Source organism: Chelonia mydas, chromosome 10 (assembly GCF_015237465.2).
Source record: "Chelonia mydas isolate rCheMyd1 chromosome 10, rCheMyd1.pri.v2, whole genome shotgun sequence".
Lineage (NCBI taxonomy): Eukaryota > Metazoa > Chordata > Testudines > Cheloniidae > Chelonia > Chelonia mydas.
In genome coordinates, this window is record NC_051250.2 from 11,567,359 (window position 1) to 11,595,331 (window position 27,973).

The following is a 27,973-nucleotide window of genomic DNA, read 5'->3' on the forward strand; positions in this document are numbered from 1 at the left end:
GGGGAGCTTCTTTTCTGTCTTCTCATAACACATAAACAATGGGACATTCCATTAAATTAAAAGATGGCAAATTCAAAACTGATGAAAGGAAATTTTTTTTCACACAATATATGCTGAAACTGTGGAACTCATTGCCACAGGATGTTGTTGAGGCAAAGAATTTAACAAGATTCAGAAAGAGATTGAACATTTCTATGGATATCAAGAACATCCAGTGTTACAACAGATCATGTTAACATACATTTTAGAAGGAATATTAAACCGAATGCTTCATGGTTTAAAGCAGCAGTTCACGAACTGTGGGTTGGGACTCCAAAATGGGTCACAACCCCGTTTTAATGGGGTCGCCACGAGTGGCATTAGACTTGCTGGGGCCTGGGATCGAAGCTTGAGCCCCACACTGCCTTGGGTGGCGGGGCTCAGGCTATAGGCCCCCCACCCAGGACAGTGGGGCTCAAGCTTCAGCTTTGTCCCCCACCTGGGGTGGCGGGGCGTGGGCAAGCTCAGGCTTCAATTCAGTCCCCCTGGCTGCGGTTGTGTAATAATTTTTGTTATCAGAAGGGTGTTGTGGTACAATGAAGTTTGAGAACGCCTGGCTTAAACCAATCTCTAACTACTAGGGATTTGGAGACCTGATGCAGGAGGCAGATTATCCCACATCTGCCTAATGCAAGCTTTCTTGAGTCTTCCTCTGAAAGTGCTGGTATTGACCATGGTTGGAAACAGGATACTGGACTAGATTGATCTTGGGTCTGAACCAATCTGGTAATTCCTATGTTTGTAAAGTTTCCAAAATTCACAGTTTTGTCTTTGGACATAATGTCTTTCAAGCAGCCCTGGTGAATTCTCCAGGGTTTAATTCCTGAGCAGTTTCATGAACCTAGCCCTGCCGGCAGCTCCCACAGGTTGAGAATGAACCAACTCCTGTAGGAGCACTCTCAAGGGTAATCCCCTCTTCTTCCCTTCCTTCCCCCCAAACAAATGTCATGAAAGCAGTTCAGTCTCCTACCTTCCTCCTAGCTCCCAGCCTTGGGAATCTGGGGACTTCTCAGGGGTCTGCAAATTTTGTAGCTGCCCTAACAACCACTGCCCAGGTTTGCAGAACTTTTAACTCCCCATACCCTTTCCATGTTCAAGTGAGTCACTGTGTTTGTTCTTCATCATGACAGAGGCACCAACACTTAAGCCCCTAGGTTCTCCTTCCAAGAAGCCACTAGCTACCAGCTCAGCTGTAAACTCACCCATGCTGCTCTGCTCCAACCTCACCTGGTCACCCACCCAATGATAGCAGCATTTTCCTCCAGCTCAGCTTCATTGATTGGACGAATCCGAAGAGCCACCTGCACACAGACACAGGAATTGTGCTGGTTATAAATACTCCCCCAGCCAGCTCAGACTGATCCATAACTGAGTCATTCTCTCTGTTCAAGTGACATGATCACCTACTTGGATTAACTTTATATAGATTTTTTTTTATTCTCCAGGATTTTTTAAACCACCACAGAAGCTTAAAATATTTAATTCCCCAATAATTTTCACTTTCTTTCAACAAGTGCTAATTCCTTACTATCCGCTCTGTTTCTAAAGTAACAAAACCCAAGACCATTCCGTTTTGCTTACTTCTCTGCCCACCAACACCGTCGCCATTCACAGATGTGGGAGTGTTTCTGGATGCTGCAGAGCTGTTAGACACATTGTGTTTCTATTGTGTCCCCAAAACACTGATTACAATGATAAGTTATTTACCTTCTTGGTGTCAGGGTAAGGGAATTTAAGTTGCATGAGCACCCAGATTTGTACATTTTGGCGTTAGAATCTGAACATCATAAAAAAATTACCACCACTTTATATATTTAAAAGGGCTAAAACTAAAACAAACATGAGCTGAAGAAACTAAAGAGGAGCCCACAAATCTCTTATTTGTTGAATTTCACTACGATATGGGTGAAATTAGCCATATTGCAGGACCTACAAAATCACAACGGTTTTTGCTCTTTAGCATCCCCATCTGGAGCTACAATGAGCAACAGACTTACAAATCCTTTTCCTAGAATACGGCTGCTAACATCACGATGCTGCCATACAAACAGCTGCAGCCACACTCATTTTAACTATCCAAAGCTCAGGGAGAAGAAAAATTAAAAAAACAAAGACGACACACTTAGGAAAGATATTTTATTTTCAAACAGCTGGTGAAAACGCTACCCAACATGCAATTGACACTATATCTGTGACACAGCAAACATTTAACAAGGTTTAAGATTACATCATGTTTTGCTTAGTGTGATGTTGAGAGATGGGGCCAAATCAAAATCTCAGATCTAAGCACCCCTGAACTTTGGAAATATTCTAGATCTGAACTCGGCAGCTTGGGTCTGTAGTAAACCGTTAATTAGTTACCCATAAACAATACATAACTCCATAGCAATCTATGGCTATGTTGTCCCACACACTGCACTGTGCACATGCCCATAAAACACTGTGTAGAATATATTATGAAAGAGCTCTAGAGCTGTGTATATGTAAATAGTTCATAGATAAGGTAGCAAAAGACCGTGTCCAATAATATGTAGCATGGTTCCGAGATTTTGTAGGTCTAATAAATTTGTTGTTGTGGACTGCAAATGGCTTCCTATGGGCAGCTCTTTACATCAGCTCTTAAACTGTACTGCACAAAATACATTTATTGTACCAAGTTTACTGCCAGAAGAACACAATACCCAGTTGCTTATCCCTGTGTAACAATCACTATGACCCTGATCCTAGGATGAGTTCAATGTAGATTGACCCCTAACCTGTGCAGAACCCCACTGGAGTCAATGGGATTCCACCAAAGTCTGGAGTTCATTGCAGGATTGGAACCATTATGAAGTGCCAGTTACAAGCATGTTCTTCTAGACATAAATATTTCAGTCAACAGCAATCAGGTAACTACATTTTCAAATGTAGACAATATTATAAATATGGAAATTAAAAATATATAAAAGGACAGGAATCCTTTTAATTAGAACACAAATGACTCCTGATAGCGCACCTTTGACTGTAGTTCACTGCACTGGAGTTTTCGAATTTACAGCTAAAGTAATAAATAGAGAGGCAACATGGCGTAGAAGTGGATCAGGCATGTGTATGCAAAACAGAAACTAGGTTCTCTTCTATACTACATGGGTTCAGCCCAGCTCTTCCACTAACTCACTGTGGAACCTCTGGCCCAATTAATCCAACATTTTCAAATGTGGTCCCTAATTCCTCAGTTTTTGGGCAGCCAACCTGGCCCACTTGGGGACTGATTTCAGAGATGCTGAGTACTAGTAGTTCCCAGTGATTTCACCTGGAATTGTGAGTACTCAGCATGTCTGAACCAGTCTTTTGGTATCCCAAGGTGGACACACAACTTCAGTGGTCACTTAAAAGTGTTGGCCTTAACAGCTACGTGTACATTTCCCATCAGTAAAATGGAATAATAATGTCTAACAGTAGCATTTAACATTAGTTAATGCTAGTGAAACCCTATATACAGTACTTGGCTAATGTGTCATATCTGAAGAGTGACCAATTTTCAAAACAGTCTTGCTATCAGTCCCCAGTAGTCACATACAAACAGTTTATACAAAAACCAAATCTATTTCCACAACAACAAGTCTAGTCAAGTGTCGATTTAGTCTAGTCAAGAGGCAGCTCCAGGTACCATCCAGTATCACCTGGTACACAACACTTTAAACTCTAGCAATAAGAAAGTAAGGCTGACTTTCAGATGAGTATTAACAGGATATAGGGAGTTGCACCCTAACTCTGTGGGATCTTTAATATTCATAGAGGACCTGGAATAGATTGTTCCTTTATCTAGTCTAAAAGACTTTGGGTGAAATTTTAGAAGCTCCTATGTGACTTTGGAGATTAAGTCTCATGGGACTGAGCAAGGAGGGGCGTCCCTAGGGGGGCGTGGGGCCCAGGACAAATCAGCCTCCCTGATAGTCTCCTCACGGTCCACCAAGCCAGCACTCTCCTCTTCACACACATCCCTCGCTGTCCGCCCGCTGCTCGCCTCCCCACTAGTCTCCTCGCCATCCGTCCAGCGTGCCCCCTCCGTATGCCACCGCTTTTCTCCTCGCCATCCGCCCACCTGTCTCCTCACCCCACTCCCACTCACCTCCTCACCCACCTGCCCGCTGCTTGCCTCCCCGCTGGTCTCCTCACCGTCTGTCCGGCGTGCCCCATTTGCCCGCCCACCGCTCTCCTCCTCACCATCCACCTGCCCCCTCACCTGCCTCCCACCAGCCGCCTCATTCGCCTCCTCACCCCCCACCTCACCTGAATAACGGGACAAATGGCATCCCAATCATACATCAGGCGGGACGCAGGACAAAGGGCTAAATATCAGGACAGTCCCGATTTTATCGAACTGCGAGGCCAAGGCCAGTCACCCCGATTCGCCCTACCCAAGGGACAGCTCTGGGACCGAGGCACTTTTGAAAATGTTACCCTATCTATAGCAGTTCCTCCTCATGCAGAGCAGGCAATGGTGTAAGACTGACAAGCCTCTCTTGCGTGTCTGTAACTGCTCACATCCCAAAGCAGGTACATTAAAAAAAATATTTGTAGCCACCGACGGAAGACAAGAAAGCATGTGGCGAAGAGTCAGACTCCGTAGTAAGGACTTACTGGCATTATAAGGGAACTCAAAATATTTTTTATGCTATTATACATTATTACAGAAGAGATTCCTGTGACGTGCAATAGTTACTATGTGGTTTAGAGCTCAAAGCAGAGATTTCTGCAGATGCAATCATGTTTCTGACACAAGGTAATGGCAAAAATAAGTCTGAAGAGTGAAAGAGATTTTTTTAAATTATATATGTATATATATAAAAAAACCACAGGAAACTTGGGAGCAGGATTAATTAAAAAATTGTCTGTGTGCACAATCATTACTGAAAAAACAGCAAATTCCCATGATCCACACAGAAATGCCAAAATCTTGGGACTCTGAGTGCAACCTACCTACTTTCTACTCAGCATGTATTAACATACGATTTCAATTCAGATGGAAAAGCTCAGATGCTCAGTTGCCTTGGAAAAGTCTTATCCCAGGACTTCCAGAAGGAAACAAGGGGCAAACCTGCTAGCCTTTCCTATCCACAGGTCTGTCTCCTGCAGGGTGTTTTCTTTGTCCAGCCCAGTGCTTTCAGCCCTCCGAGGATTTGTTTACAGGCCCCCGGGCTGGAGTAAGTTCTGCAGCGGAGCTGCACGGGGCTCACAGAAGGGGTCTGCGGGTGCAGCAGGGGATTGCCTAGTGGACGGGAAGGGCACATGTGAGCACCCGTGAGCTGCTGCTCCACGCTCAGATCCTTCATGGCCGAGCTGGGGCTTGGAGCCAGGCCTCCCCCGCGCGGAGAGGGCTGCCCACGGGGGAGGCCATTGGGCTGGCCGCGCCAGCAGGCTGCAGAGAGAGCGGTTCGCTGCCGCAGCCTGGGGCGACCAGTGATCCCCCGGCAGCAGGTGACATCAGCGTATGGCTGTAGCAGCACAAGGCGGTGGCCAGCAGCTCCGTCTGCACCAGCCCCAGGGAACCACCAGGCGGGACAGAAGCGCTCGCTGCCCTGCCCCGGGCGGTGGAGGATGCAGGGTTTGGGCACGACTCCCGCATGCTCCATCGGTACCATCCCCTGCTGAGGCCGGCCACGGAACCGGCCCAAAGATGCTCAGCACATGGGTGCAGCCCGCACGCCCTCTGCCTGCAGGCGAAAGCGCCTCGGGGCTGGGCTTGCCTGCTCAGGGTCTGCAGCTCCAGCGCTGCCCGCTTTTAGCACAGTTAAACCCGGCCTCAGGCTCCGCTGCTGCCCGGGCCCCTCCAGCTCCTTTGCAGGCGGGGAAGAACAACATTTGGGGGCCGGAACACCAGGAGCCCTGCTGGCCCCTGGGAATTATTCGATGCAGGGAAAAATAAACCAAGCGTTAGCTGTATGTGTCTCCTTCAACAGGCGTCACCACCAGCATGGTTGAAGATGCCTGTTTTCCCAAGGACACCTTAAGCACCAACCTCTCAGGTGTAGCAACGATAAATGTTTGCGGTGCAGCCCTAGTGAAATATTTGTCCTTTTTCACAGTCCTATGTAGAATGCTTAACGTTGGTATGTGAGGGGGGTAGGCCTGGCAGCGCTTGGATTTCCCTCTCTGTAGTTTGCTGCAAAGTGAAAAACAGGGAATGTGTGTTCTATTTTAATTACTGGGGTTTATTAGCATAGAATATGATACCAAGCAAGACATAACTGGACAAAAAACTAGAGCTTTAGTTTAGAAGTTAGAGGACTCAAGCCTAGGGCGAGCCTTAAGACAACCACGGAGGCTAGCGCACAAATAAAGAAATAACTTGGTCCATCTACTTCCATTCACGGCCAATGAAAGAAAAACATTTCAAGAGAAAAGCATTTTATTTTTTAAAAGATTTTTTAAATTGTTATATTTAAACAAAGAACTTGACCAATTTTTAATATAACAGGCCCTGAGCTGTTTGGCTTATTTTAACAGTGATGGTATTAGAGGTTATTCAGAAGTCAGAAAAATTACAGTGAGTGGTTGAGGCAAACACACCTTAAAACACAAAACAGGACAGAGCAACTACTAGACAATGGGAGATAGCAATAAAGGTCTTGGTCTGGTTTTCCTTTTTTTTTTTTTTAAAATAAAAAAAAAGTCTCCCATCCTGCTATCAGATGGACAATATTGGGGATTTACCACACACTAAGCACACTGGACCAGGACACTCTTGAAGGAGAAGCAGGAACTATAGGGATGTAGATAAGTCTCCCGCTAGGTAGAAACACTGCAAGTGGTCGTAGCCTCTCTCTTTAATGATTAAAAGATTCTATGGACTTTTTCCCACAAAAAAAGTGTTTGCAGCCCTGTTCCAGGTAAAATGCTTAGAAATTTTCCTGTAGTCAAGTTTTGAGTCAGGGTGCTCTACCACGTTGTTGAACAACTGCGCTTCAGGGGCAGGCAGAGAGAATATTATACTACACAGTTTGTAAAAACACTTAGGGTAAGTGCTACAAAAAAAGAAACTCATCTAGAGCAACAGCATGAGTCACCAGTGTCAGTAGTCAATACTGAAGTTAAGAAAAAAAAATTGTTGTTGAAATTGGACTTCCAAAAGTGCCTCATAAAACATAAGCATAAGTAACAGACTTTACTACGTCATAAATAAATATTTTAAAAATACTCCTTGCTCACTGGTGACCTGGGGAGATAAATCTCTTTCATCCTGAAGGAGCCCACTAAAGCATGACAAGGATCATGATGCTTTAAGTTACTATATCCAAAACACACGTGTCCAGCAGATCTCTGTCTCTAGTAGTTTCACTATTCTTTATTGCCAAAAAAAGTATAGAGTAGTGGTTTTCAAGCTGTGGGTTGCGGAATAGAAGGGACTGGATCAAAGTGGCTCTGGTCAGCACCGCTGACCGGGCCATTAAAAATCCTGTCAGCGGTGCTGCCTGGCTAAGGCAGGCTAGTTCCTACCTGTTCTGACACCGCACTGTGCCCCAGAAGCAGCCAGCAACCGGTCTGGCTCCTAGGTGGGGGGACCACAGGGCTCCACGTGCTGCCCCTGCCCCAAGCACTGGTTCCCACCTGCCTAGGAGCCGGACCTGCTGCTGGCCGCTTCCAGGGCACAGCGCGGTCCGCGGTGCCAGGACAGGCAGGAAGCCTGCCTTAGCACCCCCACTGCGCCGTTGACCAGGAGCCGCCTGAGGTAAGCCCGCACCCCAAGCCCCTCAGCCCCAGCCCAGAGCCTGCACCCCCAGCCCAGAGCCCTGACCCCAACCTGAAGCCCTCATTCCCAGCCCCACCACACAGCCCTCACCCCTGCACCCCAACACTCTGCAGGCATCAACAATTTTCTTCAACTGGGTCACCAGAAAAAAGTTTGAAAGCCACTGGTAGAGAGTATCCTGTACCAAAAGGTAGATGCGTCACTGAAAAACTACAAGGCATACTGGACAAGACTAAAACTTATTCTCCATACCCCAACGATTAAACAGAAATTCAGATCACAACATGTTATGGGAGAATATTTCCCTCTTCAGAAACAGTCAGAACATATAACTGACTAACACTTATCTATCTGTCAAAATGGCAGACAGTTTGACATTTCACGTTAATGCACTTCACAAGCTGAGTTCTGGGACTGTTGATGGGTAGAGGAGCAGATCACCCCCACTACATGAATTACTTCAGTCCCATAATAAATCCTGTATGCCAACCATGAACAAAATCTTATTGGCAACTGATCTTCGGACTTCCACAAGACAGTTTTTCACTACTGAAGTGATTTTAAATAAGGGAAGTAGTTTTAATAAGTTACAGTATTCCTTCAACATGTTATAGCATTGCAGAATCACTTCTGAAAGATTAAAAAAATAAGATTAAGGGATAATTACTTGATTATGGATTATCTAGGAAATTTTAATTATCTACATTCAGTGTGGGTATTTGGAATTCTGCTAACATCCATGATAAATATTAATTTTTCTGAAGGATGAAAAAGCTGATGGTACGAGAGACAGTATTGACTTGTATTTTCACCATAAAATATGCTCATTTAAGAGCTCTTATCGGCTGAGAACTAGATTCTTAAGGTTTTTTGGTTTTGCTGCTGCTGCATGGAAGTTTGCTCAAGAGGAGTTGAACCAGAAGTTAAATACTCTGTACTTTCTTCACCACAAGGTATGGGGCTCCAGACATCAGAATATAGGCTTCCTGGTATATCCAAAAAGCACACATGAAGAGTGTGTTCCTCTGAATAGATTTTCAACCAAAGCTTGCAAATAAAACCCAGGAAATCTCCCATAATCCTGCTGCTGCCAATAGCTACACCTTGTAAGTAGGTCTCAGAAATTCATCCACTGATCTTCAAATCATTGCACCATAATTATTAAAAACATGTAAGCTGGTCTGCCACCTAATACGCCATGGACTAAATAAAAATCAGTGCAGCCATGAAGGAACTGGGATGCAAATGAAGCTGCAAATTCTGAACCCTGACAGATTAATATTCAGATAATGATCAACTCTGGTCATTCAAGGGAAGATTTCTACAGAACACACGGACGGCCTGTTTTTAGTATAGGTCTGCTTTTATTTCCACGTTCAACCTGTTAAATTCTGTCACAATCTGAATGGAGGAGGGTACAGCCCACTGTAGTGCTGCTTCAGCACACTAACATACATCATATGAAAAATGGTTTTCCTGCTGATCTTTCCCCATACAAAACAAACACCTGTCCATGCACCTGGGACATAAAAAGAGTCCTCTGCAAAGAGAAGCATTGTGAGCATGCAAGACTTTGGAAGGTGCACGGATAATGCTCACCTACTGGCAACAGTTCAAAATTGCCAACTGGTAAGCAATGCACAGGAGTCAGACAGCAAATACTGGTGGTGGATTTAAAAAGAAAGACAACACCTCCCAAATGAATAAAAATTTAAAAGCAGTGCCTTTCAAATATCCCCACTGCTGACAGTGAGGTTTAAAGGCACTACAATATGTCAGAATGGAGAGAACCTGGTGCATTCACCGTCCAGAGTGAGAGAATATGGATTAAAAATTCCGAAGATGGTGTAGGCTTTCTGAAAATAAATGAACCCCTTTTCAGTACAAGATATGGCGGTGCTGCAAAGAAGGAAAAAAAGGAAAAGTCAAAGTCAGTACTGTGCCTCACACAAAAAACTCAGAACTCTGACAGCTGCTAGCAAGGGAAAGGCAGTTCTACAACTACACTCTACTCACCCTTTGCTGTTATGCTTCCCAAGTAACTCATTAGCTGAAGCCTATTTAATCCAGAAGACTGCTTCTCCCCCTTTCTTACCTCCACTCTTCCACATCCCCCAAATATTGGCAAGAGGACATCCCTGGCAACTGGAACTAAAAACATATTTAGAGGATGTAAGTGACATTTGTACATTTTTGGACGGGTGAGGGGGTTTTAGTATTCACCCCTAACACTGATGGGGCTGCTGGGTGCAGAGCTGCTGCTGCCGCCTTAACTCCAGTCACTGCATAGTTAAGTGACTTGTCCATGGTCACACAGAAGTCTGAGATGGTACAGGGAATTGAATCCAGATCCCTTGAGTCCTGGGCTAGTGTCCTAACCACTGAACAATATTTCCTCTTTAACACAAAGATGATTTAAGCCTTCTAAGTACACATTTCTCAGATCCAGTAACTAGGGCTATCCTCTTGTGATGATTTGGGGAATGTGTCTGTACGATTTAGGAACTCAGAGCATGAATTCTATGCAACTTTATCAAGCCGTAAACACCATTCTGAACGGGTTGCCCTTTCATTTCTCTGCCATCTTTTTATTACCTCCATGTTGGACTGAAATTCCAAGATGTAGTGGCATAGGGCTAACAGTCTTGATGGTCCTCTATTGAAAAAACAGCATCTTGAGACAAAAGCCTGGCTCCTACCCAGGAGAACTGTCAGGGGAGATGTTGCCTGGTAACAAAGTTACCTGCAGGGGTCTGTAATCACCTGAGGAGGCTGATCAGAGGCAACTTGACAGAGGAGACTAGAAAGTTAGAGGGCAGGAGCTGCTATACTTGGGATCTTCAGCCATTTTCACCAGCTCAAACTGAGGGAAGCTGCTGCAGAAGCCAGATGAGGCAGGAGGGAATTCTGCCTATCTGAACACAGATTGTCCCTCAAGGTAAGGGTGTTCTAGAGTCTGTGTGTTGTGTGCGTTCAGGGTGTTATCCTCTAAGTGATCAGTGCTTTGTTGCTGAAGTAAAAAGCCATGGTGTCTTTAAAATCGCATGCAAAGTCTGTGTGTTGTGTGCTACACCTCATGTTCCCCTGAAGAGTTAACTCAAAACTAGAGCATCCACTATGACTGGAATTCTGGGAGAGATGTGTTTAAGCTACAAGGGAGCCTGAGCAGTCAGCACTGGTCCCAGAGGCTAAGCTCTGAGGAGGGGGTGCTAGAAAGAGGAACTGCATCCTAAAAGCATGCCTAGACACACCAAACTAGACACAGTGCTCTGTTCAGACTCCAGAGGCCTACAGTGGGGTTCAGGGTTTGGATCTCCTTCACAACAGTCTGGCAAGTGTCCAAGGAGGAAAGCTCCACTAGATCTGCAATACCTATTGCCAATATTTGGGGGATATGTTGGAGTATGCAGCAAGGTAAGCAGCCTTCTGGATTAAAACAAGCTTCAAATAAACACTTATAATGAATAAGCGCTTTCAGTAACACTAAATACAATTGTTTGTTAAATGTTGAAATCTCAGTGGCATTTTTAGGGAGAGGTAGCAGAGTGCATGAGGACTTTTGGTCAATTTAAGAGTAATACCTGACTTAAGAGTATGCAACAAATTTGTTCTGTAATTAAACCTTCTTACATAGTGCATCAGAACATTGTTTACACCAATTCAAGGTTCTAGTCCTTCCAATAACCAGAACACAAAATTTACCTCTCCACTAGCATAATTATAAACATTTCTCATACTGCATAGGCACTTTCATCAGGTGCCTGCAATGCATCATGTTTAAGAATTGGCTCAGATTCCCAGTCTTTGAAAGGATCACACTGGAAAGTGCCCATAGATTTATGAGCTGACCTAACTATTCACTTTGAAGAAAGAAAGCCTTTATCATTTCTGGCCACAGGCACTACAACTGGCCATTCAGAACCTTTCAACTGAGAGCAAAAGTACAAAAGCCTAGTCAAAGGAATAGAAACATTCATTTTTGCACTCTATAAGCCTTAAGCTTTCCCAGAAAGTGCTTTTACGCAGGTTGGAGGTACACTGCAACAGCTGATAGGAAAGATATTTCTCAATTGAAAGGCAATCTGTCTTACCAGAGTTTTATTGGACTACTCTGGTTCTGCAATGGTAATAATTTCTTCATTGATAAAAAACTCAACAGTCTCTTCTTCCCAGTCATCTACATTGCTGTCCAGCTCATCTGTGTCCACCCCTGGAGGAAAAGAAGAGGCATTAGTCCTGAATACCTCCACCAAGGAGGCAAAAATGCCTAATGCATTTGCTAAAAAGGAAAATACACAGCAGAGAAGCACCTTTAAAATAAAAGGTATTTTAACATAATCACTGACCTCCAGCATGTTACATGCAAAGCCATCAGTACTGACCACAATGGGCAGCAACAGTAGCCTTCTCCCTACTCACCACCTCAAGATAGCAGACGGAAAAAACAAAGGATGGGAAAGAATAGCTGAGGAGTGAGCAAACCTGCTAGGGCATGGGTCGAGGGATTATTTTTGGCAGGAGGGGGAATAATTGTTAAAAAGGGACCCCAACCCATCACATAGAGGTGGTCTTCAACTCCCAAACACTGATCCACTACCAAAGACTGCTTCTATAGCCTGAGTGATGTTTATTTGGTGCTTTAAAAAAAAATTTACTGATAAAGCCACGTCTTTACAATGCTGCCAGTGGCTGGTTTACCTCCTCGCAGCTCTAGACGCTCATTCTTCTGTTCCAAATATAATTCTTGTGCCATCTTGCGGTATTTCTTGAACTCCTCCATCATTGTACGTCTTCTTTCTACGAGCTCCTACAGAAGCAAAACAAGAGGTTAATAAGCCCATCAATAAAGTGTGTCCTTGTGGGATGCATTTGGAAGCGATCGAGGGGTTTTCTGCTTATGAATGCAGCTTCTGATAGATAATCAGTGTTTAAGACACCTTTCTCCAACATGGCAAGATGGGTTTATGGTTTCTGTGAAATTTTTATACTAAAACTGGCTAACAGGCAGTCACCAGGAACCCACGAGTGCCAGCCAAGATTACTCAAGTGTCTTTACTTAATAGAAACTCTTCCTGATTCCTCCTCCAACATATACCAGTAACACCATGCCTCAGTTTCTTCAAGTGAAGAACCAGCAAATTCTGCCTTACTGCCTTCCCTACACATATGCTTGTGCTTGAGTTCATGATGTTCCTGGCTGGATCATGTGGGGACAATCTGGGAAACCTGGACCTAAAAAACACAATGGCTTCTCCTACTCAAGATAAAGGACAACATCGATTAGCTTGGAGGCAGCAGCAGACCCAAAAGTATATGGCCCAGTCAGTGAAATTAGACAAAGAGACCCAAGATTAATATGAGTTACAAGTGCATCAGCTGCCTTTCATTGATTCATTGGGTCTCAGAAGCTTCTTACCTTTGAGGCTTTGGTTTGGCTTAGACGATCCTTCTGTTCAAAAATCTTGGAGTACCTCTTCAGGTCCTTCTTAATTTGCTGCAACAGAGAACTTATGTCAACCAGTACTAGAGACCACCTTAATGTATCAGAAGGTGCCACTTCAGATATGCCCAGGCATACTCAGCATTTTTGCAAGTTTGCTTATGTCTATAAAAAAAATCCCCTCTCGTCTGTCATTTATAGTTTCTCTTCCTTGCTTAGGTCTATAGATACCTTCAGTTTTCCTGTACCTGGGCAACCACTGGAGTTTGGATAGCCAAAGTCTGCTCCTTATCCAAGTTTTCAACAGTTCTCTCTGCTCCTATTACCTTTCCTTCTAGTTTCCTCAGAACATTCCCGCCTCCCCACACACACCAAAAAATAAGTTTGTGATAGGAATAGTGACTACTCAAATTGAGTACTGTTAACATACACAGAATCATTTCAACATACAGATTCCCCCAGTGAATTTGTGAACAGCTCTCACATTGTCTCTGCTTAGTGGTTTGGCAAACTGCTGTAGAGTTGTCTTCCATTCCCCAGTTTAAGCCACACCCTTTGTGACTAGACCAGTCTTGAATTCTCTACACCAATGCCCACACCAGAAGAGTTAAACTGAGATACAATACCTTTATCTGATCCTGGCTGAGCAGGGTTGGAGGTCGGGGTCTCCACAGTAGCTGGCAGAACCGGTCTTTATTGTTTTTCTGGAGGAGACGACCCTGGAAGGTCCACAGCCAGTAGGCATTGTCCACCTGGAAAAAGCAAGTGAGAAATCTCACTCTTGTCTAAGGGTTTTATACTGCTCTACCCCATTGCCATATATCTGAATGCATTCCATGGAAAAATCAACAGCAACAGGAAAGTCCCTAGTGGGACTCAGTCTTTGGAACTTCTACCTTTTTAGGGTGAACACTCTGCTTGGGGTGGGTGTGGGTTTTTGTTTTTTTCCCTTTCTTATTTTAATTTTAAGTTGAAGTAATGTTCCTCAAAAAAGAAAAAGAAAAAAGTTATACTACTTCAAAAATGAAGCACCTATGAAGTATCCAAAGCAGAGGTATCCACCAGCCCTTCCAAGATATCTGAACTGCAGTAAGAAAGCTCCTGAACTAATCCCAAAGACTAAAAACCTTATACTTGCATATCAAAGAGATACAGTACACTGATTGGAATAACAAGGAAGTAGTTCATTGACACAGGAAAGCAATGTGAAATAGGCATGCAAGAATTACACCAGGAGCTATTACCCACTGACAGATACAAGCAACGCTGTATATCTTTATTTTAGTTAACATAGGAAAAGCCAGATTGACCCTCTTAAATACGCAGGGAGACATCACAGCAGAAACTTTAGTACCTTGTGGCTCCACCAGGACACAGATGTCACAACATATCGGCCTGTAGGATCCCACTCTACATCCGAGGCTGTATAGTGTTCAGCAATATTCATCACGGTGCAGTCTGATGTATCAACAAATGTTAAGGCACCATTCATGCTGCAAAGGCAAACAATGAGGAACAAGATGGAAAAGTGATCCATGCCCGCTGACACTTCCCTCTGATCTTTTTAAAGGTGGGGTGGGAAGAGGAATCTATACTAGGAGGTGACATTCTTTATGAACTCACCCCACAAAATCCCATCAATATTAACATTTTTTCCATTGCTGGTGTTTAAATGGATTCTCCCAAGGGTTTTTAAAATCACACCTGTTTCTTTATATTTTTGTGAACAATGGGGAATAGTTTTAACCCTTGTATCCTTCTAGGCTTAAAGTTCCTTAACATGTTTTTTTCCCCTTCAAAGTCATAAAGAAACCACATTATGAATGCACTTGGGGTACAGCCAAAATTTCACAAGCATGGTGTAAATGTGGTTATTTCTGTAGCAAAGACAAAGTCAAAAATAAAACAGATTTCTAAATGAGAAGCAGGGCTTTACCATTAACATGTGTAAAGCCCAGTAATACACAGAATAACCACATTGCTTTTCACAGATTCCAAAGCCAGAAGGCCATTATGATCATCTAGTCTGATCTCCTGTATAATACAGGCCACAGAACTTCCCCAAAATAATTCCTAGAGCATATATTTTAGAAAAATCTTAACTCTTGATTTAAAAAATGGTCAGAGATGGAGAATCCACCACAAACTGTTCTAATGGTTAATTACTTTCACTGTTAAAAAAACTTTACACTGGATTGTGTTAAACCTGTTAGACTGAAGAACCCATTGTTCAATATTTGTTCCCTATGTAGGTACTTATAGACTAATCAAGTCACCCCATAACCTTTTCTTTGTTAAGCTAAATAGACTGCGCTCCCTAAGTCTATCACTATCATAGCCGAATGGCAGACACCACCGATATGGTCGACTTAGTGTACCCTCTCTACACATGTGAGCATCATTTGAAAGCTTATGATGTCTACTTTAAGATGAGGTATGAGAACTCTCAAGTGGTGCCATTACCATAAAAAACCCGGGATAAACAATGACACCATCAACATGTTGAAATGACCACTTTGAAAAAAGTGTGTGTTATGACCCTATGTATTATTTCAAGGCATAACATTGGATTTCTTTGAGGCCTCACAGCATCACAACAAAATAATCAATTTGTACAGGTGTCACTGAAATTTAACAGTGTTGGTGACATTTCTAGTCAACATTATTATCTTGCCCAGCATGAAGTGTTGAGAGCACATGGATTACCAGTCTTCACAGTTCTGTGCAGTGAAGATTGTTCTGACTACAGACAGCTGATTTTGCAGTGGCCCTTTACTAGTAATGGCACAAATAAGGTCTTGTAGAAGCTTAGATGCCATTGGGCCCTTGAAGAATATGGAAGTAGTTCATCCACATTTTTCCATCCATGCTGCAATGGTGATCCAATATTTGGTTTACCTTTGCACAAAGACATCCAAATCTTTGTTTGCCAAGATGCTCTGCTGACATGCTCTTCAAAACCGTCCTTACATAATGGGAGTTTGGCCAATGACTTGCCCTTTTTGAGGACTAGACTGAAATGCATGCAGTTCAGGTCTCCATGGGTCTCCTTTTCTCTGTCTTGTAATACAGCACTGCTACCAGATTCCTTGCTGCAGAAATTGTCACTTGTCAGGTCACTGCTTCAGAGATCTCGCCAAACTGGGAGCAAGTTCCCTGTGTTTCTACAACATTAAATTCCGATTATTTCTGCAATCGGAACTAGGGATGACAGTCACATCCTATTAATGCATGGACACGAAATAGGAAATATGTTGCAGAAGTCAGGAGGGAGTGCATCAAATTGTATGCACAGGTATGAAGTGACGCTTGTCAGTGGCGCTGGTAATGATGCCAGTTTCAATCCATATCTTATCTGCATGTTCCATTTTTGGAAAGTAATGAACAGCAAGGACCAAAACATCTGCATCAGTGACTTAATATGGTTCCTTTGACATCCAGAAACCCAAAAGCCATACTGGTACATACAGCATTCAGAAGCATCTTTGTCTCTGCTTCCTCTCGCGTACGGTGCTAGTCTGAACTTCTTTCAACACCTCTACTGGTGATGTATTTTACTACTTCACCACTGGAAAAGCCTCCAGCAAGGTGGTATGTTTGTACTCTGGGTGTTCCTACACTAGTGCACTTTGAACCATATATTCACAGAGGAATTTTACAAGCGACTGCTTTTTGGACACCAACTTTAGAATCTCTCCAAATGGAAGCACAGGACATCCAATTACTTGGTATTTCTTGCATCCCACTTCGGAACCTGCCCAGTGCGATCTTCCTGCACTTTTCACAGTTACAGTTATATCTGTCAAAGACAGACTACAGAACTAGCTTTGTCAAATCCTTTTAGGACCGGCCTCAAGTACTCAGCAGCCAATTCGCTGAATGAGTGAAATTTGTCTCCAGCCATCATTTGTATGACCGCCACTGCATCTTTTATGTACACTGTGGAAAACAATTTTTGGACTAATAGCTGCTCTGATGGTCCCTCCTTTGCCAGACTTCAATTTGGTGGTCTTGGCCATGTTAGTAAATGTCTCAATGCCAGATTTCTTGACTGGGCTGAAGCGGTGTCTCCCATCATAATCAAGTGCACCTCTCACAAATCTTCCAATTTGTTCTTCAGCAACATCTGCTGTTTTAAGTAGAGACTCTTATATCTGATGTTACATGCAGTTCAGTAGATATGTTGAAAAGCACCTCCAGATGTGATTCAGGGTCAAAATGGTTTGTCAAATTGTTGGTAAGAGCTGTAACCCATCTCCAATACAGAGGCAAGGACTTTGTCTTCACTATTTTTTTTTTTTTGCTAAATCACTTCTCTCATAGCTTTGCATATTCATAATATGAAGCTGTATATTGTCATCTCTGACACTGATATGTGCATTAAGTGTCACTGAATTAAAAAGCTAGTTTCTATACTATTTCAAAAGGTTAGTACTGCATGGACAGGCCGTTACAAATTAAAATCTTCTACCAGGCAGACAATGCTATACCATACACACAAAAGCTTACAGATGGAGAAGCATTACATTATGAATTCATATACATTTCTATCTACCCATTATGCAGCACAAACTGTGGGCATTCAATCTACTGCTACTGGTGCACAATCTCAGTGAGAGACTGATTTGGTCAGCAAATTTCAACTGAAAATATAGAAAACTATTATAATCACATGTGAGATATTTTGACAATTAAGAATATGTGACTGAGAACATTTCATGTTAGTATATTGCAAAACATTGATATTCACCATTTTTGCCACATGCTAAAAAGCTTCATCATTTCTGGAGAAAAAAATAGTACCAATGCAAATCCAATGAACATCTTTACACATTTTCATTTGGTAACTGACCAATAAACACTACATTAAGGTGTTAAATTCAACGAACATTAAAAGCTGTAGTCACAATCGTGTTGCAATGTTTCTGGAACTGTGCAGAAGTGGACACTCACTTTGGGATCCACTGTTTCGCCCTGCCTAAGGCTTACAGCACCACTTGACACCTCCATATCATATCTCAGCTAAACATACATAGCATAAGCTTTGAAATGACATATGATGTGGGTGTATGTAAGGTGGATACATTAAACTCTAAAACCAGCTTTTTTGAGAATTGCTGTATGCCTAGAAGGCAAATTTTCTAATCGTTCTCATGGCTCTTCTCTCAACTCTCTCCAGTTTTTCAACATCCTTTTTGAACTGTGGATATCATAACTGGACACTGTATTCCAGTATCAGTCACACCAGGGCCAAATACAGAGGTGATAAAACCTCCTTACTCCTACCAGAGAGTCCCGTTTATACATTCAAGGATTTTAAATAACTGGCTAAGAGAATAGTCTAAGAAAGTTACACTAACATTAGTATGGTTAATGAAAGGAAAAATGGTATGTACAGGGCATTTATAAGGACATACAAGAAATCTTTACCGTAAGAAGCCATGACCTGAATGCAATCCCTAACTTTTTGAGATCTTATATGATAGGAAGACAGACTTGAGGAAAAAGTGACTGCTCCCTTCAGTATCAGTTACACTTAGGCCCCTTACAAATTGGCTGTAAAAAAAAAAAAAAACACACCCTCACAGACTGTGAAATCTGACTAGTGTGTGTGTGGGGGAGGGGGTCACGATATTGCCACCCTTACTTCTGTCCTGCCCTCAGAGCACGGTGGCCGAAGAGTGGCAGCGGCTGGCCGTGAGCCCAGTGCTGAAGGCAGTGCTGCCGCCAGCAGCAGCGCAGAAGTGATGGTGGCATATGGTATTGCCACCCTTATTTCTCCATTGTTGCCTGTGAAGGCAGCACAGAAGGGTGGCAATACTGTGACCACCCCCTCTCCCCTCATCTTTGCCACCCCATTCTGGGTGAAATCCCCAGTTTGAGAAATGCTGACTTAAGGGCTTTACATGTTTTAAATAAATGCCATTATTTGTCAAAAACCATGAATATGTAAGATTTAAATTTCTGTAACCATGAAATTCAAGATGATTTTTAAAATGCTATGACAGATTTACCAAAATTGACAGGGCCCCCAAGTTATATTTAAATCAGAAAAAGCCCCATTATGATTTTACCTGAGATTGTAAAAATTCTTATAGAATAAGTCATTTGTATTGCTGCCTGGGGGAGAAATCTGAGGGGCTCCCTGAATAAATACATCTTTCTAGTTAGACTAAGGAAGTAAACAGCTGATGTGAATTCTAAATTTAGCCAAGAGAACAATATGGTGGGCGAGATTAGAATAACCTCATTCCTCATCTGATATGATGGCAGAAGAGGTAGCCAATACAAACACAGGCATCTCATTAAATTGTTTTTATAGACTAAATAAAATTGGATTTTCTGCTAGCCACAGAACAAGAGGTGTTATTTTATCTACTGCACTAACTACCTTTGCTGTAAGGAGGCCAGCTACTTCAGGAAATTAAATTTCAGGCAGAAAAGGGCAAGAAAATACGTAGAAGTTACAACCAGGTAAATTTATCTTCAAGAAAAACTCAATCACTTGCAAACAAATTAAAATCCACGTAGACCCTGGAAAGGCTAACTGGCAAATTACCGTATGTCAAAATTAGATTCTTCCAAACAAAGATAATCCTCTTAATACAAGCAGGTTTTCTACCTGACAGATGGTTAAGATTTTGGCTATCTGTCTTACAGATGTCTTTATACAGTAGTGTGAAGACTTTCTTTTTTTTAGCTCTTTGAGAGCATTACATTGACTTAAAATGAGCTCTCTCAGAATGCCAAGTAGCGATACCCACCTTCTCAAGCCAGCCAATACTAAAAACTGCCCTTGCGGACTCCAGAATATCGTGTTTGCCTGCTGCTTGTCAAACATTTCTGAAAGGAAACAAAATTTGTATTTATGCCAACATAGAAAGGATGGAAGTCTCCACCCAATGGTATCAAGAAGCTTAGTAGCAATCACACTGACAGGCATTCAACAGAGTCCTCAAAAAGGCACCGCTGAGCTCTGCAATTAACAAGCAACAGGTCTACTCTAGTCGTATTTTAATCGGAAGAATGAAACCCAACATGGATCTGCTCTCACTGATTAAACTGAAAACAATGGGATGATCAAACATTCAAAAAGGTGCATTTGCAGGCAGAGAGAATCAGGAATCCCCAAAGCCTTAGCACACAAGTTGTACCAATTTAACTAAAATTGTTTAGAAACGGATGTAGTTAAATTGGTGCAATCCCTTATGTGGATACTTCTTTTGGCATAAGAGTGCTTTTTCACAATTTAGTTTAAGCTGATTCCTTGCGGATTTAAGTTAAATCAATATAAGGCCCACAAACCAAAATGGAGGGCGCGGAGAAGGAGAGAATGTCCAAGTTGAGAAAGGGAGGAAATCCTTAAAATACTGGGGAGGAAGCGTAGAGAAGGTGAATTAATGGAGAGAGGAAAGAAAGTTTCAAAAATGCATTTTTTGCCCTGCCACAGAAAGGTGGTATTTAACTTTGCCAGCAAAAGGGGCACAGGCCGCAAGATTAATATTTTACCAGTGGACCTTTCATTTTCAACCCCCAGACTCTGAATAAAATGGTAATTTGGCCCTCACTACAGAATAAATTGATACCCCTGCTCTCAAGGCTGTTCTCCCAGCCCAAAAGACAGCTGGAGCGCAGCACGCTCAAGACATGTTCTCTCCCATGCCCTCTGTCAGGGACCAGAAGTATCAAACGGTCTATGAAAAAGCAACTGTAAGAAGTCTACAGGGTAAACAGGTTGCTACCACCACATAAAGTGCTTAATGCCTGGATTCCTTCACCTGTACTCCTGCTGTCAACTCTACTTACTGATGAGCTCTATTTTCCCATTGTTTTTGACATGGTAAAAGGAGATAGAAATTCGGGGAGGCTCTCCATGCAATACAGCAAACTTGCTTCCATTTGGTTCCCAGGCAAAGGCTATGATACTTTCTGCAACAGATGTAAAGAAGTGTCAAAAGCCAACATTGTACAAAGAGACAAAATTCTTGAGTTAAGTCAGTCATTCTCTACACAACTTCAATTCCAAGCAGTTACTGTATACAGGACTGAAGAAATCCTGGATATGAAAGAGAACATTCATTATGATGAGCAATTTGGTATTAAGATTTCTACTGCTGCTTTGCTTCTAGTGAGCCAACCAGACAAATGCAGAGGATAATACTTATGGGGTGTTCACAATCACCTACCCCAGCTTTTTTCCAGCCTGGTACAGAATATCCTCAGACAGAAGGGTAAAGCTCAAACTAAGTCATCAGTCTCCCACTAGGGAAGCTTCTCCTTTGTTGTTAAAGTACAGCAACTGAAGCAGAAAACAGTTTGCCGGGCAATTTTTTTAGATTCACAAATAGCTGGGCCAAGGCAGAGAGACAAGTTTGCCATCCAGTTGTCCTTCATCTGTTAAAACCCATTAGTTGTAACATTTTTACACTACAATATTTTGTCAGTTTATTCACTGATGAATACTGTATGTATAAATACACAACGTCAGAAAAATAGCTAGCACATTTGTCTCTAGGGTTTACCTTTCATTTCTACCACATCCACAGGGACCTGCTTCTCTCTCATTCGGAAGATCTCAAAGTTGGTCACCACACCCTGTGAAAGTCAACATAGGTCAAGTATCTAGTATAATTCATTTTAATACAGGTCTATGAGGATGACTATGCAACTGGCCTAGTTTAGTACTTCAAGAGGATAAATCTAGACATTTTGGGGCTTATTTTCCTAGAGGATGGCAGATAACACAGAAAGATCATGAATCATTTCTAAAGACCTTTATTAAAATAGGAGTTTCTTCAGCAAGTTGTGAGTTAACAAAAACAGGCTTTCTACGGTACAGAAGTTGAGACTATTTCAAGAGGACTGAAACATATGGTAGGTCCCACACATTTGTGGGACCAAAACCAGCTGAAACGAATACAACAAATGCTGAAAGAAGGGGGGTCTGTCCCCAGGTGCTTCAAAAATAAGACAGACATACTTTCATTGATCTTGCAGAACCCCGATGGATAGTGATGTCAAGTCCAATGCTCATTAAGTGCCCACAGGACCTTACACATAGCTCTTAAAAACCTAACTGAAAAAATGAGAGGGTTTTGACACCAAGTAATTGATTCACACATTTTTATCAATCCATACTGAAATGCAAAAACCAAAGCAAAGCAGAGACAGAACCAGTTTTATGAACACACCTAGGAAGCACATACCTGTGTACCTTTAGGAGTCCTGTCTACCTTCACACACAGATAATCTCCATTCTTTTGCCAATGCAGCTTGCAATCCACCACATTGAACAGGTTCCGCACACGGATTTCTTGTCTGGAGGGGAGCTGCATCAGTGTCACCCTTGCTGGGATATCTTTATCTTCAGGCACCCAAAACGCAATTATGTTACCCCCTGGAGACCATGAGAAATCCCTACGAAGGAGACAAGATGTCATAAAAAAAGTCCAATTTAGTAATCAGTTAAAGATATGTTGCAAGCAACATAAGGAACAGCGTTCTGCATTACATTTGGTACATTATGGTGAATCAGTCAGTTTCCAGGTAGCTTGATACTAAAGCTAGGCTACAAGGAGGAATTCTAACTCTAAATTCAAGTGCAATGAGAATGACTAAAAATAAATTTACCAGGACCTGCTTGGTGATCCCGCAGAAAACCCAGGTTTGATTTGCCATTCACAGGTGGACAAGTAGTGATGCAGAAACAATACACTTATATCTAGGAAAGGCAGAAAGAGTACCGCATCTCATACTGCAGAATCCCAAGTGATTTGGGAGATAGGTTGATAAAATGAGTTACAAAAAGACAACCCATTAAACTATGTTAAAAGTACACTTCTCTCCTACAATCTGTCACACTTAGCTTCCTTAACAAGGAAGCTAGAAATCTACTTCAGAGAGATCCCCATTCTCTGAGAAGCCTTTTGGAACCCTGGAAAGGTGAAAAAGTCAGTTGTTTCTTTAGGAATCATGATGAGAATCATATAGAATTATAAAATGAGCCTAGCTACCTCAGTGCCAGCTGGTAAAGTATAGTGCACTCTTATTTAAGACTATGGAAGGCCAAATATCAGACAAGATATCCCTTTATTGATGTAATAACCTTAACTTGGAGTTAAATGCATTTTGGTTTATGCAACAGAAACATCAAGTTAGATCCTTAGATCATCAAGCTTTTATATATTTCAGGCATCATTGCAAAGTTCACAAAATTGTCACCAATGCATGGAAAGAGAGAAGTAGTGAAAAACAGATGTCTTTACTTCTTCCCTTATAGGTAGTTTCTCCACAGCTGCAGAACAGGATCATCAGCAAGGAAAGTATAAACATAGAATTTCAATATGATAGCAAGTTTCTTTTCAAAGTATTAATTCTATTACTGCACCAAAAGCATAAGAGTTGAAGAGTTAACATTATTCCAGTTGACTGACAGCCACCTAACATTGACATAACCTGTCTTTTGCTGAGAAAGATGCCTAATGACTCTTACTGCTGACCACCAATATAGGAAGCAGACGGTTCTGGACTAGATACTAATTCTTCATTGTGTAATCACTACACAAATGCAAAGTTTTTGGTGCATATAGATATCAGGCTGAAAGGCTGATCTATGAGCTAAGAAAAGGGGATGTTCTGGGAAACAGTATTTAAACACTCTCCACCCAGAACTACATCTTATAGTGAGAAAGACTGAAAGAGCTCAGTCTGCTTGTCTTTAAGAGGCAAGTTGATTACACTGTATAGGTATCTTCATGGGGAGAAAATACTGGGTACCAATAGGCTCTTTAATTTAGTGGAGAAAGGACTAACAAGAACCAAATAACCAGAAGCTAAAGTAAAAAAATTTAAATGAGAAATAAAGCACACATATATGGTTTATTTTAACAGTGAGGGTGATTACCCCTGGAACAAATCATCGAGGGAAGTGGATTATCTTTCTTTTGAGGTCTTCAAGTTAAGACAACATGCCTTTCTGTGAGATATGTTTTAGTCAGACCCAAGTTGTTGGCCTCAATTCAGGGATAACTAGGTGAAATGCAATGGCTTGTAATACATAGATCATGATCTAATGGTCTCTTCTGGCCTTGAACTCCACAATACTAGAATCCTAACACACAATAATATCTCAAGAATAAAACAAAAGAGCAGAACTCTTCACAAGAGAATAAACTCACTTTATCCCGTTGATTTTCAAACTTTTCTTGTCCAGCAAACCCATAGACTACAAAAAGAGAAAAATCATAAATTTGCAAGTTAGAAATACTTACATAGGTAGGTTATTTAAATTAACACCCTTAAGGAGGTAGGGAAATGTCCCCATTTCATCACTACCTGGATATACAGTACAAAACACTTGCCACGCATCCCCATAATCCTAATTCTTGCATCCTAATTCTAGTCCCCATAACCCGACAAATTAAAAATATGCATTAGGATGATGAGGCATACTGGAAAATAAAGCAGGTTGTAAGCAACAGCGTTACATGAATGGATTTAGGGGGGGTTTTCTGGTAGTGATCTGCTGACAAAAGTTGGGAAGTATTAAACAAACGTGATACTGTAAGGCTGTATTTTCTATGCTCCATTAAAAAATTAAGTTGCTCTCCTCATCTGCTTCCTTCCAACCTTTACTACCCCAGTGGAAAATTAAGAAGAAAAAAAAAAAAACCAACCAAAATCCTGAACAGTGGGGATGTTGGGAACCCAAGGAAAGAGCAAAACAAGAGAGGGTGGGTTTCTCACCCTTTAATAAATATTTACTGGAGAGTCAGATTTTTTTTTTAAATCAAATTTTAGCAGTAACTTGCTTCAAAATAAAAAAAAGCAGCACTTCAGGTACAGCTGACATTATAAAGCAGGTTATATGTAAAAAAGCACTTACAGGTGTTTCATAGATGCTGAGGGTGTCTGATGTCATTCGGGCAAAAAATTTACCATCATGACTCCACCTGAACAAATAAGAGCAAGACGAAGCATCAGATCTACCATGTTACCTCACTAGTAAGAAGAGGCCAGTCATTTAGTGTGATCTGTCCTCTACTACTGTTACCCAACCTACTTAAAAATGGGCCAATGGGCTGAGCTTTCACAGTGGAACCCTCGCTTCTTCTGTCCAGTGAGAGTATCCCAGATGATTATGGCCTGAGGGTCATCTTGTGTGTCCATTAAAGGGCTGAAGGTCACTAAATACCTACAAAAAGGGGAGAGGGAAAATGACTAGCTTCACTTTTCATATGGTGTAATTATCATTTCAGCACAAATATGCTTTCATCTAATTGTGAGAAGAACCAGCTGAGCAAAGTTCAAGAGGCATGCACTGAAAGAGGACACAGCCAGAATTGGGGAATGGGCAGAGTATAAACTCTTTTCTCCAATCCACCCCTACACAAACTAGTGAAGGAGTTGAGAGATGGCTTGAGTATTAGATAGCCACCCATACGCCCCTTTTTAATAGAGGGAAAGCTCTCTAGGAGTAGAGTAATGGAGAGCCTTATTCACCCACCTCATGAACCAGCAGTTACTATGGGGATGTGGAGCAGTACCACAGTGTAACTGTGGATGTTCTAGGAGGACAGAGTCCCTTCTCTTTCTAGAGGGGGGATGAAGCTTTGTCAGCATTTAGATAGACTGTCTGATTACATCAGTGTTCTCAGGCAGGATCCAGCACTCTTTCCAGTACCTAGATGTGTCAGATGTGGTGTTGGGCATCCAAACTATGGTATGGCCTCTGGATTCCTCTGGCCAAAAAACCACCCAATCCAAGCAAGAAACCCACCACACCTGGGTGTTGTAAAGAGGAATCATCATCATCATCATCATCATCAATGTATGATGACTAATGAGGTACATAGTATAAAACATGATGGCCTAGAGACAAGAATTTACCAGATGGGAGCTTTCAGGACAGGAACATGTTTTCCTATTAAGAGCCCAAGCACATCTCAACTACAATAAAAATCTAAAACCAAAATACTCCCAAGTCAGGCTTTCCATTCATAAACACAAAAACAGAAGCTTACGCTTCACAAGAGATAAAAATAGGTTTAATGAAAGCTTCACCATTTGCCTGACAATCTCCACATATACCATCATAAAACAAAAAGCATAAAGAATTAATTCATCTGAAAATTACAACCCCTGAAGATGCTGATAAACTGATCATTCTGCTGAAAGACCAGAAATCAACTCACAGTCATCACAGACTGAGTTCAAAGATACCGTCTATGTGTGCATTAAGGTGCTTGTACCTGACAAACTGAAGTAAACTGGAAGATTTTATTATTAAATACTTTAGTTCATTACTCTGGATTGTGTTCTTTAAATACTTTTTCCAATTTAAAAAGTAGAAACTCATGTCAAACAGAATTATGGATACACACAAACATTCTAAAAATATTTAATGAAAAAAAAAAAAGGCAATTCCAAAGAGCAGAGAAATTAAGATTGAAAACCCATCATACCTAAAAGTAGATAAGACAGAATAAACATGCTGTGTTTTCTATTCCCTAAGACATGATCTCAAACTGCTTTTATACCATACCTTTCACAAGGTGAGAAGTCGATAAGCTGTACCCCCTGGTGACTGAACCTCTGAATCTGTTTGAACTTCTCTCCTCCCCACAGAGCAATGCCTCTCTGATGGAATGTAGCCAGGTAAGTACCTTTTGGGGACCAGCGTACATAGGTTTCTGTCCACCGCTGCAAGCAAAGTATACAGCATACGTCAGAGCTGAATTACATTAAGACGACTCTCAGTATGTATGGTGTGTAGCTTCACACACGTACCGCCCCCTGTTCCACAAGTAATCCAGCAGCCACATTTACACAAGCTTAAACATGATCGGAGTGCAGTTCTTATTTCCTTAGTCTGAATGTTTCCTGGAAAATGCCTTTGAATGAAACTTCCAAGCTTTAAACACTCACTAACCAGAAGAATAAAAGTAGTGAGCCAGAGGTGGATGGTAGTGGGAAGCCTTCAGCAGTGTCCAGAAGCTCAGCATGCCACTTGTTCTCGGACTACTGGGAAGTGTGCGTTCTAATCTTCCTAACAAAATATAGCTCCTGAACCTCACCTAGGGTGAGGGAAAAGGGCATCTTCTATATGAACCTTGGTTAATAAGCATCAGCTGATTTGGAAGGCTGTTCACCACCCCCAAATCAATTTCTCCCTACTCCTTGCCTTCTCCTAACCATAACAGAGGAGCTCCTTGTCATCAGAAAAATCTTGTTGAGGTCTCCTTCCCTGGGATCTAGAGCAGATATGTGAGCTGCTGGTGATGGACTGCCTCCAACACTGAGCCTACCACAAATCTTCAGTGCTCGTTCTCTCAGCAGAGACAAAATAAAGAGGAGCTAGGGAGTAGCATGCACTTGACAGCAGTAATCTCCCGCTCACCACTGATTAGCAGAGATCTCTCAGACTCTGATTTTGCACTTCTAAGTCTTTTGATCGAAACATCTTAGTCTGGTTATTATCCCTAATTTACAGATGGGGAGGTTAATTTAAATCACAGCAAGGTAGCAGAGCCAATAGACCATCTCAGTTCACATTCAACTTTATTTCCTTTCCAAAACAGGCAACCCTGCCTCTAAATGAATGACATTATCTCCTTTAGAAAGTTAAAAACAAAAAAAATGTACTCTGAACAGCAGGAAATGGAGAAGTTGTTTTCATCAAAGAAAGTGAATGTTACAACTTTATTCTGCCCCACCACATCCCAGCATACAAAAATTGAACAAGATTGTCATCTCACTATTGC

General features: G+C 41.9%; 1 protein-coding gene and 1 pseudogene across 2 annotated transcripts in view; both read right to left on the minus strand.

Moving 5' to 3' along the window:
• Positions 1-5,135, minus strand: part of LOC102932756 — a 30,532-nt pseudogene extending 25,397 nt beyond the window's left edge.
• Positions 5,136-9,115: 3,980 nt separating this feature from the next.
• EIF3B (eukaryotic translation initiation factor 3 subunit B) overlaps positions 9,116-27,973 on the minus strand; it is a 33,670-nt gene continuing 14,812 nt past the window's right edge. For both annotated transcript variants that reach the window (XM_037911350.2, XM_043523686.1), the window contains exons 6-19: positions 26,755-26,912; positions 25,273-25,404; positions 25,096-25,162; positions 24,389-24,435; positions 22,418-22,628; positions 21,734-21,806; positions 21,018-21,140; positions 19,976-20,054; positions 14,566-14,704; positions 13,838-13,963; positions 13,188-13,265; positions 12,470-12,578; positions 11,863-11,981; positions 9,116-9,670 (exon numbers count right to left, since the gene is read on the minus strand). In XM_037911350.2, coding sequence (XP_037767278.1) covers positions 11,878-11,981; positions 12,470-12,578; positions 13,188-13,265; positions 13,838-13,963; positions 14,566-14,704; positions 19,976-20,054; positions 21,018-21,140; positions 21,734-21,806; positions 22,418-22,628; positions 24,389-24,435; positions 25,096-25,162; positions 25,273-25,404; positions 26,755-26,912 — 1,446 coding nt within the window. In that variant the 3' untranslated portion in view covers positions 9,116-9,670; positions 11,863-11,877. The remainder of the gene's footprint in view (positions 9,671-11,862; positions 11,982-12,469; positions 12,579-13,187; positions 13,266-13,837; positions 13,964-14,565; positions 14,705-19,975; positions 20,055-21,017; positions 21,141-21,733; positions 21,807-22,417; positions 22,629-24,388; positions 24,436-25,095; positions 25,163-25,272; positions 25,405-26,754; positions 26,913-27,973) is intronic.